The 20,465-nt window shown below is 35.9% G+C and overlaps 1 protein-coding gene across 2 annotated transcripts; it reads right to left on the bottom strand.

Moving 5' to 3' along the window:
* Positions 1 to 1,795: 1,795 nt before the first annotated feature.
* Positions 1,796 to 19,677, bottom strand: LOC110735093 (probable RNA-binding protein 46). Of its 2 annotated transcripts, XM_021915233.1 has the most exons (16): positions 19,553 to 19,664; positions 18,258 to 18,287; positions 18,035 to 18,106; positions 13,066 to 13,138; positions 12,865 to 12,902; positions 12,660 to 12,776; positions 9,891 to 10,010; positions 9,740 to 9,820; positions 9,589 to 9,657; positions 5,696 to 5,770; positions 5,440 to 5,583; positions 4,476 to 4,580; positions 3,624 to 3,692; positions 3,489 to 3,551; positions 3,233 to 3,384; positions 1,796 to 2,335 (listed from the first exon to the last, which is right to left on the bottom strand). In XM_021915233.1, exons 2-16 carry the CDS (start codon positions 18,261 to 18,263, stop codon positions 2,044 to 2,046), a joined length of 1,476 nt encoding a protein of 491 aa, XP_021770925.1. In that variant the 5' UTR covers positions 18,264 to 18,287; positions 19,553 to 19,664; the 3' UTR covers positions 1,796 to 2,043. The 2 variants fall into 2 exon arrangements, with proteins under 2 accessions (XP_021770925.1, XP_021770926.1); XM_021915234.1 differs by lacking the exon at positions 18,258 to 18,287 and having other exon boundaries at positions 19,553 to 19,677.
* Between the last annotated feature and the right edge of the window lie 788 nt (positions 19,678 to 20,465).

Below are 20,465 nucleotides of genomic sequence, written 5' to 3'. Positions count from 1 at the left end.
GTTTCAATTTTGTAAGTCTACAGTGCATACTTGAAGGGTTAGAAGCCTTGGAATCCATTCAGAAATCAATGAGAACCTCTCCATTAAGGAATAGGTTCTCTTCTATATCCAACTTTTCAAAAACCTGAGATGTGCTAATTATTTTATAAGCACGTTATGAGGAATTTTGGTTGCAAGGAATAATCATTTATTCAAAAATGAGAGGGTCACATTTTATACAACTGAAGCAATCATCAAGGTAGCTATGATACAACATGGTTTGCTCGCCTCTACGATAGGGGAGCTACATATTCCACCTTGACCACCTAATATTGACCCTACATACCCTCATGGATTTAACAGATCGATCATGCAAAATCAGGGGAGTAATGAGCCTACGAACTTCATACTCACTGATGGTTCATAGCACAAAAATACAAAGAGAGCATGTATGGGATGGTGTCTTGAACCACATGGTACATACTTTAACAACAATAATTAAAGGTGGGGCTAGTTTTGGTTACTCTACTTAAAGTGAAACATAAGCGTGTCTATAAGGCTTACAGCGGGCTGCTTCCGTGGCTTTGACTTCAATTTCAATCATCACTGATTCACAGAACCTAGTTGACATGCTACAGGATCACACAGAGTCAAGGATATTCAAATTATATGGACACTGCAACAAATCTTGACAACTGCAAAGCTCTTCTCATGGTGTAGCATCCACGAGGTTGACCGACAGAGAACGCACTTGCCACATCAGCTAGCAACTACAACGTTCTCTAGTCTTTGTTCCTTTTCTACTTTGTTTTAGTTTATATTGTTTATGTGGTCGGTGTGCCCTACTATTGTCAAAATTCTTGCTTCACCACTTATAACAGGCAAGAGTTGTCAAAAATCAACTCCAAAGACAACAATTTTCCTCCAACTTTATGTTGGCTTGAACAGACATCTATTAGTAGTCTATCAAAGTATTTAATAGTTTGATGCTTTGCCATTGGTTCCTCATCCCATATAATTAGTCATGGAAGACATATAAGTTATCCAAGGGCACTACGTTTGAAAATTCTTAGGCTCGGAATCTCATCAACATCTAGAGGGATTTTGAATCGAGATATTGTAGTTTTACCTCCAAACAGACCAGATTCAGCAATACCAGAAATTGCAATTGCCAAAGCAATCATTCTCTTCAATCTTACATTAGCAAATATTGTAGATTGCAAAAATATTTCATGTACCACAAGGGCCGTCAACAAAGAAAGCAAATGACTTAATATGTAAGACCTTATCATACATTGTATCGTATGCATATGTATGTTCATTATTAAACAATTCAACTGCATTTATCTCTTCTGGAGGTATGTATATATGAAGCTCTTCTTCAATCTTTCATATCTTTTCCAGAGTCGTCTTCTTCAAGTTCTAACAATCCAAAATTGTAATTGTTGAAAGTTCAACTGTTATTGTAGAAGAATTCTATTAAAGATGGATTAACTTCCCAATTTCCCTGGATATCTAAGGCCCAAGCCCGCAACTAACACAACAATATATGGCATTTTGGCGTATTTATAGTTTATCAGAAGAAAGAAACTAGTAAGCTTAACTATAATGCTTGTCAAATGCTCAAAGGCAGTTTCAAAGCAATACCATAACAAAAACAATGTGCAACCATCTCTATTTTTGGTTGATGCAATGAGCGGTTGATTTGCTATTCGGAAAGGTTCTACGTTAAAAAAACAGAAAATGAATTTAACAGGATCTAGGACTTGAATTACTTGTAAGTGGTGAAGTAGGACAGCAGAGAATACTGGACCAGTAAAACAATCAATCATGAAAACCTCTTACCATTTTCATTGAACTGGTTAAATTAATTAACACTTTTGTACAACTAAAACAACTTGATATCGTCTTCTAAAAGACCAGAAGTAAAACACTATTGAAAGAAAAACCTACAACTCTCACAGGTACAACTCTCACAATTGTACAACTTAAACTTGCTAATGTATTCTCACAGGTCACCGGAATACCAGGGAAAAGGTAGCTCTCCCAAAGGCTCTATCACCATCAGTAAAGGCTTCGACCGCCACGTGAAAGAGTTTCCGGTTGAATAGGTTCGCCTGTGTAGGGGTCGAATTTATAAGGTTCACCTGTGTAAGGATCAAATCTAACTTGAGGTCGTGTAGGTTGGTGAGATGCAGTGCGTAAAATGGGCGACTTTAATCCCAAATTTCCATAGCTTGATGAACCTGGGAAGTACACTGGAGAAGTATTCCTTTCCTCGAATGTTCTTGTAATGCCAGCTCGAGGTGATGGTGAGTAATCAAAATAGGGCAAATTAGGAGAATATTTCTCATACCTGTGACAAGACGCAAATGATTAAAGTATACATAAAAAAAAAAATAACTGCTTATCAATGCATGGACAGCAGATCAATGACAAGAAATGTATAAACTTCAATAACTAAATACCGTACAACACAAAATTCATTCATATTTCATAATGGACAAGAATTGAGGGTAACAATGACGCACAAGGCAATTAGCTAATATTTGAAAAGAAATTTATTAGTTCTGGACAGGAATATATTGCCCAATTAATTTCATCCAAACTTTTCTAGTCATGTTTCATAGATGCGTGTCCCCACACTGAGTCCAATGTTAGGCCAGTCCTCCAATGGCTGAAGGGTGTGTGACACTTGGATGTTTGGATATACATACCCATCCCAACATTCATACTCATTGATACTGAGTGACATAACCCACACCCCCACCCCCCCCCCCCAACCCCAAAAAGCCTAAATTTGGCAAGTTCAGCAGGAAATCAATTTGGATATGCTTTTATGAACTCCATTGAATTTGAAGGGTGCAACAGGGATTTCCAGACCTAAGGGCAGCAACAAACAGGAGATGAATCCTATAGGTAGATCCTCACAACAGAACTCTTTTAGCACTGAAACTCAATTTTCTACTCTTATGTATTTCGTCATATATACAATCAAAATGCTCAGATTGGCTCAAGTTTTCCATAACCACTACAAAATTAATCAGAGTACCAGCCAACTTTTCCATCCATATGTAACAAATGGTGAAGGTTTGGCTACAAAATTAATCAGATAAATAATCAAATAGTTTATTCTCATGCAGGATATAAGCTAGTAGTGCCCGTTTCCTCAGTAAATAAAGGCATCTAGTTACTCAATTAGTATGTGCATGCAAAAATGAGTATCGCATGAGAAGAACCAGATACAACTGACCGTGAGGTGGCCACGTGAGAAGAAAAGGAGTCCACAACTGGCACCTGGCTTCGACTTGGTAACCTGGCCAATTCTGATCTTGCACTTACATATTCATCTTCCCTTGACGTATATTCAGGTAATTGACTTGTCCTTAGGCTTCTAATCTGGTACTGAACAAAATAATGTCACAGGTGAGAGAGATTATCAATGAAAAAATGTATTAAAAAATCTCCTACAAACTACAGGTTTTAGATTTGCATCTAGGCAAGTATACCTTGGTAATTAATCCCGCAAGAAATGCTCCTTTGTCAATTTCTTCTCCTCCTGATAACAGGAACTACATACAGGAGAGTACAGTTAGTATAACACATGAAATAAGAAATGGAGACAAAGACAACTAAAAATCAACCTGATCAAGGACAGATATCGCAGCTGATTCTGGGATCTCCTTAAGACTTCTCAGGCATCGTATGTCAATCTACCAGCAAAAAATTGGAAGAAAATATAAATGATTAAATGGTGCCAATGTCCAAAGAACTAAACTGAAAAAAGTGAAGAATTACTGCATAAAACAATGCCATCGGAATAAAGGTATATTAAACGATGGGATCAGGATAAAGGCATAAAAAGTGAAGAGACCTCATTATGAGAAAAACAAAAATTGACTTGTATGAGATTTCTCCCATGAAGTGCATATTCAATTAGGACATTATGTAGCAGTGTATGGCAAGAAGTGCATATTCAATTAGGACATTATGTAGCAGTGTCCCGTGCTGTTTGATGAAAAAGAAGCAGCATTGAATGTTGTAGATCTCAGATTTATAACCAAACAGATCAGATACTATCCCTATTCTAAACCAATGCATTATAAAAGCTAAAGACTAATAGGTACTATAAGGTTTGGAAGCCCAATGACATGATATTATGAGAATTTACATGAATTGCTAGCACAAAGCTAAGTAAATTCCTCCATTGTTTATTTTAATATACTTGGTTTGGTGAAGAATAAGAATTCAGGTCTGCACAAAGTCGGTTTCACCCATCCTCTGTATCGTGACTATTGTCAGTCGATTTACTCTTTTAATGCTCTTCATTAGCAATGTAAGCTTTAATCCTTCAAGCTTGTCGCAGAACTTGATCACCCGACTCAAGGTTGCATATCAGACTTTATCAAACGACAAGAAAGCAGATGGTCCACAAATAGCTGTATGCAAGAAAGCAAAAACGCCACATGCTAAGAGACTATATTATGAATGCTTACATCATAACGGGTAGCAATATCCAGTCGTAGGATCCGAAGCAAACGATCTTGTACAGCAGCAGGTAGTGAGACTACTGCTGCTTCATATGGATCACCAACATGTTCCTGATAGTAAATGATCCATGTCAAAAAGATAAAATAGCAAAATATAATTTGTGTTTACATTCCGTAAGTTTTGGAAGTACAGAATGAAAATTATAATCAAATTCAGGTCAAATTATTCAAATGCATTAACCACAAAAAATAAGTCAATTACCAAGATGCCAACCTCACAAAACTATAACATAAGCATAGCAAGACCTTGTCAAAATCTAGTAGCAATTTGAAATCTTCCACAATGAAATACATCGTAAGAATAAGGACCTATTGACTTCACTAAAAAACATATAATTAACTTTCTCGAGATTCAATGGTTCCAGTGTGATGGCAACTTAATAGAAATAGGTTTATTAAAGGAATATTCACATCTTTATTAAGGTTGAAGGTTTGACTTTTCACAATAGATGCATCATATTCCTTTTTGAAAATTTCACAATAGATACATCACTTCTCTTTTTAGTAAGACTTTATGTGTGAGATTACTATCTTGTCCTCAACTTGTACTCCAAATAAGTGGGGACCAACTCTCCACTTTTATTTTACATACCATAATTAAAGCTTATCACATGGGAAAATATGTAAATCACTCCACTCCCTCTCCTTACTGGTTTGTGTGACATTTCCCTATGATGCATCAATTGAGAAACAGAGGAAGTATTACTCAAAAATTCTTATTATATTATACCTGAATCCAATCACAGGTCAGTCATAGATTTTGCATGGATTCATAACTATATCCAATACCAATAGCAATACCAATTATAGGTAAAATAGTCCACAAAATACATTCCAAAGAAAAATTGTCTCATGTACGATATAATAAATATATAAATATGTTCAATACAGCGTGATCAGATTAACAAACCTCACGGACTTTCAACACATGGCCACCTGAAGAAAAACCAGAGTCAGCTTTCAAGACTTTGGATTGAGTCACGTCAGTCACGACCCTACTTGATCCTTCACGGGCTCTTTTCTTGTTCTTCTCAAAGGGTCTTGCAACTTCAACCTGTCAATACACAATGCATTTTCATATTCAATAGCAAATAACTTCATTGGACTTATAGATGACAAATTGACAAAATGAGTCATAAAATCTCTATAGTTGCACAACTAAATACCTGGAGCTTAAACAAACCAGAATTTGGCCCTTGGACTGTCCTATCATGCAATCCCTTGATTGCACTGTCAAGATCCTAGAAAAAAGAGTGCATTATTTAAAAAGCTAAAATTAAGAAGCACCAGTATGCAAAATGGCAACTGCAAAAATTAAAACAGAATCCTCTACCTATCACAGCATATAGAAAAATTGTCATTACTCCATTTCAGCCCTTAGGTAAACCAATTTTTATGATGAAATGACCCATCTATTTTCTAAACAAAAGAAAATAAATCCATAGGTGTTCGGTCATGTCAGCAGACACGAGCATAACTGAACAACCATGAATGGAGATGACTGAACAACCAATAATACTAATGAACATGACTAAACAACCATTAATACTAATGAACATGGCTGAAAAACAATAGGCCAGAAATAAACAATGAGTATAAGACAAACCCTAATCAACTCCTCGACCTAGGACCAAAATCCGTATTCTCCATCACCTTAACCAAAAATTCCAATAAGACTCATATGCTTTCTTAATATATTCACTAGACTGTCCAACCATAGAATATCCATCCATTACCTCATAAGCAACCTAAGAATACAAAATCCTCCCCTTCCCCTTACCACCCCCCCCCCCAAAAAAAGCCCACCCCTCTCTTTTTTAAGAAAAGGAAAGCAATCAGGTAAGTAGATATTAGCATATTACTCCCTCCATTTTTATTTTTTTTAAAGCAACAATTTGACTTTTGCAATATTTATATACTTATGTTGACTTAATTTTCACCAACATATAAAGAAATATGCTATTATGTAATATGTTGTTAGATTCATAACGATGTATATTTTCATAATATCGCTTATTTTAATTATTACTAATACACAACTAAGGATATTAATTGTCAAAGCTATACCTTGACAAATGTGCCGGTCAAAAAGTTGCACTTAATAAAAAAACACAAGTAATATACTTTGAATAATTGTAACAATAGCCTTTTCATCCATTACAGATTAATTGCAGCAATTCCTTAGCTTTAAGACCCACTACTACTTTAAATTTGTCTCTCTCCCACTAACCCACTTCCACTAATATTTATTATACGTACTCCCTTTATTTCATGATAATTGCAACACGTTGAATGGCACACATGCCAATGCACAACTTTGACCATAAATATTGGTAATTATATATTATTAAGAAGTATAAAAGGTTAATATAGTAAAAATATACATTAAAGATTAATCCTAAATTTTTTTTACATGGCAACATATGGTTTTTATGTATTGGTAAAAAGTAAAGTCAAATTAGGCATATAATTGGTACAAAAGTCAAATTGTTGCAATAATTACGAAAGGGAGTACTCTCTCCCACTGTCACTTGCACTATTTTTTACTTATCTATCCACTAACAATTAAATATACATTATAAAATTTCCATTTTGGTCCTCACTCTATAATTTTCTTTGACTTTTGCAATTAATCATAAATGGAGTATTAGGTAAGAACCTTAGCAAAAAAAAAAGTGAGCGAGCTAATAGGCCCAAATCTTTACAAAAGTCTTATAAACACCTTTGTACATGAAAAAAAATAAAAATTAAAAATTAAAAAACAAAATGAAAGTGAATCTGGGTTGTTTGATGAGCCACAAACTAAGCTTTTTTCAATCTTGCGCGGACACCTAGTGGGAAATTATTTCGCTCAACAACAAAGGAGGTGTTTGTTATGTGGGAATTGCTGCTTGGGACAGAAACTAGAGGAGGTGGGAATTTAAGTTACCATGTTTATTTTGTGTGAAGGAGAAGAAAATGAGTTTAGAGTTCGAAAAAGAATAATAGCTTGGGATTGGGAACAAAATAAGGTTTAATTACCTCTGGAAGAGGGAAGGATATTATTACCTCTGGAAGAGAGAAGGATTTTATTACCTCTGGAAGAGGGAAGGGAGGGAGGGAGGGGGGGGGGGGGGAGGGGGTGGGGGGGTTGTGGGGGGAAAGGGGGGGTGGTTGAGGAGTATCAGAGATGGGAATAGGGATTAAAACTAATATGACCCATTACCAATAATAAAACCAAATACAAATCAAACAAGAGATTGTTGAATTCGCAAATCTCAACCCCTATCCTACCCTTGATTCACAGACTCCCAATTCACACACCAACTGCCCTATAAGTGAGATTTTATTTTCAACAGCAATTTGAGATAAATTTTATTACCTCTGGAAGAGGGGAGGGAGGGAGGGGGTGTTGGGGGGGGGGGGGTGGTTGAGGAGTATCAGAGATGGGAATAGGGATTAAAACTAATATGACCAATTACCAATAATAAAACCAAATACAAATCAAACAAGTGATTGTTGAATTCGCAAATCTCAACCCCTATCCTACCCTTGATTCACAAACTCCCAATTCACACACCAATTGCCCTATAAGTGAGATTTTATTTTCAACAACAATTTGAGATAAAGTTTATGTTACCAAGTCCATGTCAAAAAAATTGAAACGCTTCTAAAATTTGTTCCTACGTCCTTAATCTAAAAGCTCCATGTCCAATTCATAGAACCATACCCAATATCAACTTGTCTTAAAACTCCCTCTAACCAATTTCGTTTGAACACTTTCCTTTTTCATTAATCCTAATTTAAGTTGCCTATTTTTTTAATTGGCAATAACTAATTTATTATTACTTCTCTTTCCCCACCACTAAAAGGCAGCGTCCCACACTCTGATTCAATAGCACACTAATTGCAGGGTCCCACACTCTGATTCAATAGCACACTAGTTGGGACTGCAGGAGAATTTATCTTTCATCCTCATATATCTTTTGCTTCTGTTTATTATCCTCCCTCTCTCTTCCTCTCCCTCTACCTCCCTCTCTCCCTCTCCCTCTCCCTCTCCCCTTCTCTCTCATTCATTGGACTATATATTTTCCTTTGTACTGATCTTTTTTACACTGAATATGCTTTTTTCTTTTCTTTGTTCTTCCAATTTCCTTGCTTATGCTTGCCTTGTCATCAACACAACAGCAAGATATGCTTCGTTGCTGCATTTTGCAAATTAGTGGCGATCTAACATGCATGTACTCACTAGGAATCCATCCAATTTAGTTGCCAGCTTGCCACTAATGCCATTTTTTGGATATCCCAACATAATTGCAACATAGCATTTAAACATTTTTTCTCTCTATGTTTTCTTTAATGCTAGACCACATCCCCTCCCCACTCGCTTTCTCTCTTCTTTTTCCACTTCCACTAGACCATGTGCCAAAAGTGCGTGTGGCAACTATAAATCAGGATAGAAGGAATAATTTGTTACAGCTGATTATAGTTAGAAGGGATAATTTTTGAGGACTTAACAAACAAGTGTGCCTCACCAACAGAAGGTGTGTACCTTTGCTTATATCCAAGAGAAAGTTGTTTTCACAAAATGTTTAGATATGATCTAGCAAGTTATCCTGTTTCTCAATATCATTTAGTTGGGTTCAATGGGTAACATAACCTTGTACATTCTATAGATTTTATATGACAAATAAGCTAATGGAATTTTTGACATGGTAGGGACATATGATGAGTAATCTAAGGGTCAATCCCAATATTACAATATTTATATTTTTTTTGTGTACATCAAATTGATCTTTAATTCGTATGCCTCAAATGCATGTTATGAATTTGCAAGTTAAATTCATACATTCGGACATACAAAATTAAGAGTTCATTTTGACAACATTTATGATATACTCTAACTCCAAGATAACAAGGTTTCATCTTATTCAGTGATTAAGCATAAAATTTACCATACTCAGCAACATACAAAAATACATTAGTGCATGATTCCAACTTAACATAGATACAATGAGATTAGGGCTGCATATATCCATAAACAGTACATCTTCTCATATTGTAGAAAAGGATATTATACCTGTCTTTTAGCATAATGGACAAACCCAACTTGGGACTGACCCTTCTTAGACAGAACTACTTTCTCTATCTGAAATTCCAAAAAGTACCTTCAATATCGTCATACATAAACAAATAAAGTTAATTAAAATATTTGTAAAGTTAGCCCATACCTCCCCAAAAGGTCCAAACAGTTTCCTCAAAAACCCTTCAGTTACGTCTGCAGGAAGGTTTCTGATAAAAGCAATCTTCACCTGATGTGGAGTAATCAACATGTAAATTGGGCTATATCTTTAAAGAAAAGAAAACAAGCAAGAAAGCGACCTTGGCAAATTCATCTGGATCAATTTCAGGTTCCTCCTCAGCCCACTGCACAGTTGGATGGCATTTTCCACCAAGAACAAATTCTGATTTTGAGCTCAATCTATATGCACGTCCAGCAGCCTGTAATTATGAATTTTAAGGAGCTTTGATCAAATTTATAAAACTTAGGATAGGTGATTGTGGAACTGATGAGCCCCCATAAGGCAATATCAGCAATTGTAAGTACAGTTTTGAAAGAAGTTTTAAGGTGTTAAACCGCTTCTGCGGCAACTGATTATCAGCCAGAGATTTGTGTCAGCAAGCGAATTTTTTTATTGGAAACAATAAATGCTTTACATTATCTTTTTATAGCATAAACTATCTTGCTACAAATTTACATAGCTTAGATACCATCAAAGATAAAAATTAAGGAGGAAGATGATAATTTGGATTAATATACTAGGATTCAGCAATACCAAAGGGTATTCAAGATTTCAAGCTTGCAAGAGCCTAGTCTCTCTCTCTCTCTCTCTCTCTCTCTCTCTCTCTCTCTCTCTCTCAAGATTATAAAAGTTATCTGCCTTTCCAGGCATTCTAAGATTTTATAAAGGTTATCTGCCTTTCCAGGCGTAATCAAATAAATAGATACGGACACCTTATATATATATGACCTCCACCAATTGCAAAAGCAAAGGTATTAAGTATCTAAGAAACAGACAGCCTGCTCAAAAGAATGAAAGATGACAATGGGAACAGAATTCAGTACATTATACTGACAGGTCAGCAACATCTCCAATATACCAAGACAAAAGGTCATAAGGAATATCTTTCACTGTCGCCATGAAGCAAGGATTTCACCCTGAATATGCAACTAAAACTGAACATTCAGACAGCAAAATAGCTCAGCTAACTGAAGCAGAGTGGGAAATGACATCAATAACACAAGGGAGCTAACTAGGAAGATAGAATGACCCTTCAAGATAGTGAGTCTATCAGAAACAATCTTGCTAATAATACATAGGCAAAATTACCAGATTGGTATATACTAAAATGAGGAGGTTTGCCACATCAGTATTGAAAAAAACTCTGCAGGATATTATTACTTGTGTCTACGGATGTAGCTTGAACATTAATATTAGCGAATCACATAAATATGTGTGCACTTTATTGTTGTTCTTCATTAATCTTTTTCACATCCATCATAACAAATTAAGTGAAGAAAACAATTGCGCCTAAAAGTTGGGCAAAGTAGGCACATATATTATTATTTTATTTCTTTTTTAATCCAACATTGTCTAACTATAATATTGTAGTTTTCAAAAGAAAAGCCTAAAAATACAAATTCCATTTCTAAGTTTAAATTATATCAATTACAGGAAATTTAATGCAAGGGCAGGACCGCAGGAGTGAATCCAACTACACTTACACATCATCAACACCATCAATATTAGTACAAACCAATGTAGACCCTCCAAATTTTTATACTAGTATACAAATCTTGTGATTCAGTATTGGTAAAACAAACTCATCTACAACAAAGCATCCACTACCAGAAACTCCAAGGAATACATTACAATGTGATTAAGCTTTATACTAGGAAGATGAGAAATTTGAACTACTTGAAAAAGCTCCCTAAGCTCAGCATCATCTAAAGATCGATAACAAAAGGATTGTTCTTTCTAGGATTTGCTGATTTAATAATTTTTATATCAAGAAGGAAGTAATTAGGAACGAAAAATAAGAAAACTGAGGGGGGAGAGAGAGAGAGAGAGAGAGAGAGAGGATATAAACTCTATTGAACAAAAAGCTCGGAAAACAATTATCAACTTTTCAACAGAATAGGTCTCTCTCACAAGCTAAATCAAATACAAAATTTTTGGGTACCTAGCCCTTCCCTCATGCAGTGTATAGAAAGGTAACCTTAGGCATTGGGCGAATAGGGAAGGCAATTTAAAGAGATGCACCAGAAATGCATGAGGAACACTTCAGACAAAAAAATTTAGTGTTTATATAGTGCATCTCTCACTTCAAAGAGGCGAACCGAAGTGCACCTAGGAACAAAAGGACTTCTATTGCTCTGGAAGTTTGGAGCACCTTGAGCTTTTGTATACATTGCCCTCAAGTCTCGCATAGGTGAAGTATACTGTGGATTCAGGTGGAACTTTTCAGGATTAGCTAATTAGATTATAAGTTTATAACGAGTGACAATAATATGTTTACAATAGTTGGAATCAATTGACAGCCCCTTTTTGCTTGATTGACCTATTTACTCAGGTTGAAAAAAGGGTGTAATCTACTCGTATGTTAATGTTGTAACAACATGCGTTCCTTATCTTATTCGTCGCATCTATCACTTTATCTAGAAAAGGAGGTGAAATTAACTTTCCAAACAAAATGATATCTTCTATTAGGTTAGACTTCCATTGGACAATGAGCAACAACTGGTTATTAGCTATTTTCCAGTTGCTGACAAATGGATAGTGAATTTTGGTGTTATTTCTGATTCTCAATGCCTAATTGCACAGATTTTGGAAGTCATACTGTATTATTCTTGGTTCCAAATAAGTTATTAATTTGGTGTCAATTATTAGCAAATAATATTTTTTATAGCCTTATTTTAAAATTTCCCTATTCATTGATAAACAACCCAATACATGCTGAAGCAAGTGTCTATCTCACGAACCTGAGCCTCTAGCCTGTATGAATTCAGATGCAATAATAAGTCACCCGTCATCTCCAACGACAAACTTGCAAAAATAAACATTAACATAAAAAAGGCAGATGACTCACGGCATGGGATGAGAACTGCACAAAACCAAATCCGCGGTTTTGCTGCTTATGAGTAGATGGGGTGACTCCATCACTAGACATCATAACAAGGTTTACAGAATCCACGTCCTGAAATACCTGTAGGAAAAGAAACTGATCTAACAGCTGAAGAAAACACTATACAAAGTTACAATTCTTACAAACAGTCAACAATTTCGAGGCATACCTGCCTAACCACTCTGTCAAATTCATCTGGACTCCACTCTGAAAGAAACAAAGGTTAAACATAAATTCTAAAGACAACAACAAAGATCTTGAAGCAAAAGCCATTTCACAAATATTAGCATTGACAATAAACAAGGAAAGACAGAAAGCTTTTGGTTATTGGTCAATGACTGAAATATAAAAGGATGAAACTGAAACTGACCTTTGGGAAGATTCCCCAGAAACAGAGAATACTGCTGTGTTGATGGAAGAACACCAATTTTCCTGCCGTCTAGCTGACATAGAAGAGGGTGGACACCATCACACGAAAAAACCAAGTAGCTTGTGTAAAATACAATAAATAAATCACAAAATTCTCATATATAGTATAATACAAAAAACAAATAGCCTTATTAAATCTCTACTTCGGAAAATTTTCCAAAAATCTTCTATACATTGAGGCATTCCAGAATAATCCCTGTTTAGACAATTTTTTTTATACGGTAAGGTTAACTGGCCCAGCTGAAGAATCCTATCACAGAATCCTGGCTGGCAATGCCTGGGAGGTAAGGGGAGGGGATATGTTCATGGTGAGGCTCAAACCTCGCACCCTGAAGATGCGAGGCGACCCCTGGGCCACTACACAAGGAGGTCTTCCTCTATAATCCCAATATAAATGATATCACTATAAATGGTCATAAGCGAGATAACTGCATTAACCATGGTCCGAAAATGCGGTTTCGGGCACGGTTTTGGCTCCCGGTGATGTGTCGCGGTAACAGAATTGATGCCGTTATCGCGGATATGGCGACCACATTGAAGTTTTATAATTTTATATGTTAATTGATATTATTACTGAAAAAATTTGGAAATTAAATTTTTTAACATTTAATTATAGTAAAAAATGATATTTTTTATTTTATTTATTCCAGTATTATTTTAATTATTTTTAATTGTTGGTAAGGCCCAAAATCAATTCCCTCTAAAATAAATTGCTTACTAATTATATTGGGTAACACTTAAAGAGTAAAGACAACCATTTAAGTTAATAGTCAAAAGCAAAAACTAATGGTACATAAAATGACACCTGTCCTATACCTAATTCCCCTACCCCCACCTTCCCAACTGGTCACACCCAACTCAAATATCAGATATCACCAGCACCCCCATCTCTTTCCTCTTCCTGCCTCTCTGTCTCCTCCTTCTCTTTCCTTTTCCCTCTCTGTTTTTCAATGTGTTTTTCAATGGAGTCGAAGAATTTATGCAATTTCTCGAGGGATTCATAATTACATTGTCAAACTGGCCGATTCAGTCCGAAATGTGGTGTATTTAAATAACCCACATCAAACCGCTAAATCTCGATTCGGTGAATTGAAATCCGCTACAATTCGCCCTATACGTGATGATGTGGCCGCTGTTTTGAACCCTGGCACTAACTTTGTCAAATATATAAAATTTTTGTTTTAGTATATGATATTCATCAAGAATAACATATATAATAATTATAACCAGTAATCCCATTTAGATAGCTGGAAGGCCAATGCATGGAAGCAGAAACTTTGAGGTAATTAAAGAGGTTTTTTTTTCAAACTTTATTATTTTAATGGAGAATCAATGTTGTCTGGGACCATTTCTGGAAGACATCTTAGTAGAAAAAAATTTAAGGCAGTTTTTTTTCTCTTCAAAAAAAAATTGCACTAAGCACTTCCCAGTTAGGACACCATACAAACCAAAAAGTCTAAGTATTCCACACAAAACAGCTGTGTTAGTTGTATGCAAAAGTTATATGTAATTTTTTTAATAAAACTAGAAAGCAAGTCCAAACTCCACTGCTGAAGTTAATTAAAATCACCAATAAAGCACTACCATTTCCCAAGTCCTCGCTCACAAAACAGGTACAACCAAATTCGAAATCATGTCAGAGGACAAAGCCATGCCTGTCTAAGACAAAGTATTTACAATGAATTGTCAATTTCAAACCAAAAGTGTACTACACAATTTTTCATATAATTATTGCCATACTGGAACCTATCCACAGAATCAATCAAGTAGTAACATTTTTAACAAAACAACCTCCTTTTGACACAGCATACTCTGCAATCATAACATTTAGACTTAACAGTCAACCTGACCTCTGCTCCCTTACTTACCCCACCTAAAAATAATCTGCAAACAAGTAACCACCGGGAAGAAAACGATATTCATTCATAAGGTCAATTATCTTTACCAACCTCCCATAAAGAGAATGAAATATCAACCATTGGTCTTAGCTACTGCCTTTTGGAGCATACCATTAGTCACACAAACTTTAAAGAAGAAGCAAACTAAGAACCGTCCGGTCAATTACTGTACACCCTGTGCCAAGAGAGATTTTTGCAGTAGTAAGAATCCTACTCCAGCCAAGATCCAATCAAAAGCTCGCACCTAAGGATGAATCTTAGCTTTTCATATATAATTTGGCTACCAGAAAGAGGTGTATTGAGGAGACAAAGTAAAAATATAAAATAGAATAAAATGAAAAGCTGACAAATAAAAAATTCTAGTGACTGATACATCCATCATTCTATATCCTTAAATATTGCACCTCATATACAACAATAGACCTCTCAATCTCTCATTATATTATTGGCTAAATCCACAATAACATGAGAATCTTACACTTTGTTTGGATTGAAGCAAATAGAGGGAAAGGAAGGGAAGGGGAGGGAAATAGAGGTATGGAGTATCTTTCATTTGGATAACAGATTAGGAAAGAAGAGAATTGGAGGGGTGGGGGGAATGGAGGTTAACTTGTAAGAAATTGATCTCTCCAACAATGGAGAGATTTAAAAGGATTCTTCCCTCCACTCCCCTTCCCTTCCCTTCCCACCCCTTCCTCTCCCTCCCCTTCTTTTCCTTCCCCCTTTCTCTATCCAAACACACTGTTAAGAAAGGGAATAAATAAAAGTGACACAAAGGGACACCATTTAAGCAAGATTGCCGTGGCGTAATCTTACCATCAAGGAAAAAATTGGACATCCTACCACCAATATAGCTTCCTCAAATTATCCCAATCAAAAGTTCCCAAAGAAATTTCTCAGCAGATCACTCTTAAAGACACACTTTATATAAATAGTCAACTCAGAATTTGACTCAATAACAATCCTAAGAATATCTTGATTGAATTAGCTTCTGCTAAGCTACATTTGGAGATATAGATCCTCATTTCTTAAATCAGCTCTAAAATCTGCAACATGTGAGAACCTTCTTTAGTCACGGGTATGAGTATTGGACACTGTAATAGACCCAACACAAAGCCCAAACTAATGATGACAGACCTCAAAGTCTCAAACCCTATCAGTCATGTGTAGAGTCTGCAGACAGCACTAGATAAGGTGAGGATAAAAGCTAGCAATGTTGTTTCACTAGCCACAAAAATGGACGAGAGAGAAAATCGTAAAGTACATCATCAGAGAAGACCCGAAGCCCTGGCAAACTCAACCGGCTCACCTCTATCCAACAAACAAAACCCACAACTTGCTTATTATGGTGGATTTTATCTTCAATTGACAGATCCATGAACTTTCCCCTCAAACCCCAGATTTAGAACCTTCAATTTTATCAGATATATGGAAATCTTAGTGACCGATTCTCACCTATCCCTTTTCTCTGTATCCTGGTTACTGTAGGCAGCTGTATACAACTACAAACTGCCGTACCCAACTAGTATTCCATACCAGGACCACTCTCCCTATTCACATCTCTCCCCGTCTTAAGCCCTTTAATACCTCTCTATTCTCCAAAATCTTACCATGTTACCAGAATATCAACCACGAGTAAAAAGAAAATATGACATCCCCTCCACTATCTACTAACTTGTTAAACACATGATATATCTTACTCGGCTTTGTAAGTAAACATTAGTTATTTAATAATCAAGTAGCATGTTTCTGGCACTAATGTTGCAAACAAGACAAGACTGTCATAGGATCATCGGCATTCAATCAAAGTATCTGACTGTAGCAAATTAGCAACATCTAAATGCAGAGAAATTGCAACAATAAGAGGATAACTTCTTCCTAATTCATTGGGAATGTTAAGAATAAGCATTTCAAAAGCTTATGATTATTTTCCTAAACATTGCCTTCAAACAACTCATAATAAATAGATAAATAATATAAAGTTTGCTCGGGAAATGCAAAAGGGAGTTTAAACTCTTTGAAGTCAAAAATACCACATGACTTTATTCACTCATAATTATCTGGTAGTGAGAGTAAATCAAAGAGGGAGAGGTAGAACAAAAGCCCTGAGGACCACTTAGCCCATAATATATTAATTAAAGTGAATAAAAAGAAATGTGACAGGCAACCAAATATATACAGAGCAATCATCAGAGAAGGTTGTTGACTTGTTGGTGCTGCTGCTTTGCCCCAACATGAAGAATAAAAGTCCCAAATGTTTTAGATCTTAATTTAGTAGATTACACCTTCGATTTTCAGATCTAAGTTCATGTCAGAGTTGCCAGCGTGTCCAATTTCATACTGCCGAATCCTACCCATATTTCACATCCATATCATGTTCGGATCATGTTTGTGGACATGGGTAAGGAAGGGTAAAATGATAAGTTCCAAGCATCACAGACTCCAACCAATCCCCCCCCCCCAACCAACACTCAACGCACCTCCTTGACCTTGTTGCAACCAGGTTTCTCTGGTGCAACAAACCCCAAGCTTGACCTTGTTGCAACCAGGTTTCTCTAGGCTACCAAGGCACGCATCAGGAGTGCATTTTACATCTAAGCACCAAAGAGAGGGATAAAGATTTGATACACGCTATATGTTGTGGATCGTATAATATTGCAGTACAAGATATTAAAAGCACGGCTGCTGTAGGAACAAGATCTAACAATGCAGCCACCTGAACAAAAGTTAGAAAGAGAGCAGTAACAAAATGTTGCCACTATGAGAACTATCTACAGTTTTTATTCTGCCATGTTGCAACAAACCAACAAGAGAACAGAATAATCACGTCAACAAGACTACCATACTTTCATGTTTCCCTCTACATACGCAATGAGAATGAGCATACTATAGCCAAGCTATAAAGTAAGGATGCAATTTTGGAGAGGCACAATCACCAAGTGCTTAGCTCATAAGCCATAAAACACCAGGAAAGATCATAAAAAGAAGTTACGTAATGCAACTAACCCTTACCATAATTCCAGATTTATCACTCACAGCTCTGACAGCAGCTTCTTTAGTTGAGAAGCGAACAAAGCAATACCCCTGTAATAGGAGTGCGATCTCAAAGGTCAAAAGATAATATGCTTAATAAAATTGCAATAGCATTACAGAAGTAAAACAGAAATAATAAATTATTGAAAAGGACAGAAACATGAAACTTAGCATTGCCTTTCTGGTCCTTAATCATCCGTACCTCCATAATTTTCCCACATGTGGAGAATAACTAATAGGCATTTGATTAAATAAAGATTAGAGAATAAGATCAACATAGTGGTGCACTTACGAGCACCATATATGACACAAGAAAATTATATCTCAACCATAACAAACAGCAACCACTTGTGAAATTTTCAATCTTTAATGCGACAAATACGACCAACAGCCATCCACATTATTCATAAAAGTCATTCCATAGTTATCGCAATTGCGGCCATATCCAAGTTTCAAATCCTTGTCTAAAACACACCTCTAAGTTGAGCTATAAAATAGCAGATGAAACAACTCTCTATGATGAGCGGTCACGGGAGTGTTATGTGACCAAAGCATTCCCTTCCAATTGAAGGGGAAATCTATAGGACTCCATAAGACCAATGTTGCTCTACGATACAGAATATTGGGCTTCTAAGAAGTAGTACATTAAAAAGATAGAGGTTACAGAAATGCGCATGTTAAGATGGATGTGTTAAGATGGATGTGCTGGAACACTCTAAGAGATAGAATCAGAAATGAGGTTATTTGCAAGAAACTAGATGTGGCAGGCATTGGGAAATTCACTTGCGTTGGTTCGAGCATATAAGACAGAGACCCGAGGGTGCACCGGTACGAAGAGTGAAAGAGTGGGACCATGGAGGGATTAAATAAGGGAGAGAGACCGAAAATGACTTGGTTGGAAGGAGTTAGGAAGGATATGGAATATATGGATTTGCATGAGAATGAGGCATTTGATCGTAAGGAATGGAGGAGAAAAATTTTTGTGGATGACTTTATGGAATAATCACTTTTGGTCCATGTAACTGACCCACTTACAGGATTAAGGTTTTGATTGATTGATTTGATTGAAACAACTTTCTTTAATCTACTAAGAACTCGACTTGGCAAACTCAGAATTCTAACTAGTATGACTGGCTTCCTACAGTTAAAAGAATGCCAGACGGAAATAGACCACCCTACATGAGAAATAATATTCTGAAACACCAAACCACTAACCAGGCCCGTCCCTGAGGCAGGGCAGGAGGGGCAGCCGCCCTAGGCCCGGGGAAAAGAGATTTGATTTCATATTGAATTATCTCGAAAAATACATAATTTTAGGGATACTTAATTCAATAATCAAATTACGCTCATAATTTTCTTTTCTTTTGGATATGATGTTTCATAATCTAAGAATCTGCGAACCCTAAATTTAAAGCACTGATAATTAAATTAGATTAGATCAAATATAAACCCTAGATTGTGAAATTGATGTGATGATAACAACAATAAACAACTTACCTTAGAAGCTGCTTCAATGGGGGATACAAGAATTAGATTCAACGGAGAACACTTCAATGGAGAACGTTGAGTCGCGCTTCAATGAAATAACTCAGAGAGGTAGGAAATAGGAATGGAGGCCTTTTAAAAGCCATGACCCGCCATAGTTATAATATGGGTTAGATCCGTCTGATAAATAAATTGGATGGGTCTTTATACGATCGTCTAATTATGAGACAGATGGAGTTAATAAAGGTTTTATGTAAACATGTTTTAAATGTTTTTAAATATTTCCATACACTAAAACTTGTATCAATTATTTGTAAGTTTTTAAGATTTTAAAAAAAAAACGATGAAATTACATTAATTAAATTGAGTTTACAACAAACAAAAGGACAGTAAGTAACATAAGTTACTATTGGCATAAGAAGCCCTTACACAATATCAATTAAGGTCATTAACGATATTTACCTTTTAGCTATTACAATGAGTGAATACAACGCATATAGGGCTTACCAATATACATTTAAACATGCGATGAGACTATTGATAGAACGAGGGAAGTTGGTGATGATGTTTCGTGTTGTGCAAGGTATTTTCTAACATACAATTAAAAGTCTATGAATGTTGCTGAAATGATAGAGATAACCCAAAATCAGTATGTCTTACCCTAAGGGACCCCAATAATTCAAATGGATAAAATCCTCTTGAGATATATGCTTCATACATGTCAATCACATTTCTTTGTGATCTAACAAAACCATATCTTATACTCCCTCCGTCCCATAATATAAATTCTATTGTGTTTTTTTCACGGTATTTAAAAAAATGGGAAGAGAAGTGGAAAAGAATTAGACAAAAGTACAAGGCAAGTGGATAATTTAAGGGGAAAAAGGTGAAAAGTTCAATTATAGACAAAAGTTAGAGAGAGAAA

Source organism: Chenopodium quinoa, unplaced genomic scaffold (assembly GCF_001683475.1).
Source record: "Chenopodium quinoa cultivar QQ74 unplaced genomic scaffold, ASM168347v1, whole genome shotgun sequence".
In the NCBI taxonomy this organism is placed as follows: Eukaryota; Viridiplantae; Streptophyta; class Magnoliopsida; order Caryophyllales; family Amaranthaceae; genus Chenopodium; species Chenopodium quinoa.
The sequence above is the reverse complement of the archived record's forward strand: the minus strand, read 5'-3'. Positions and strand labels throughout refer to the sequence as shown.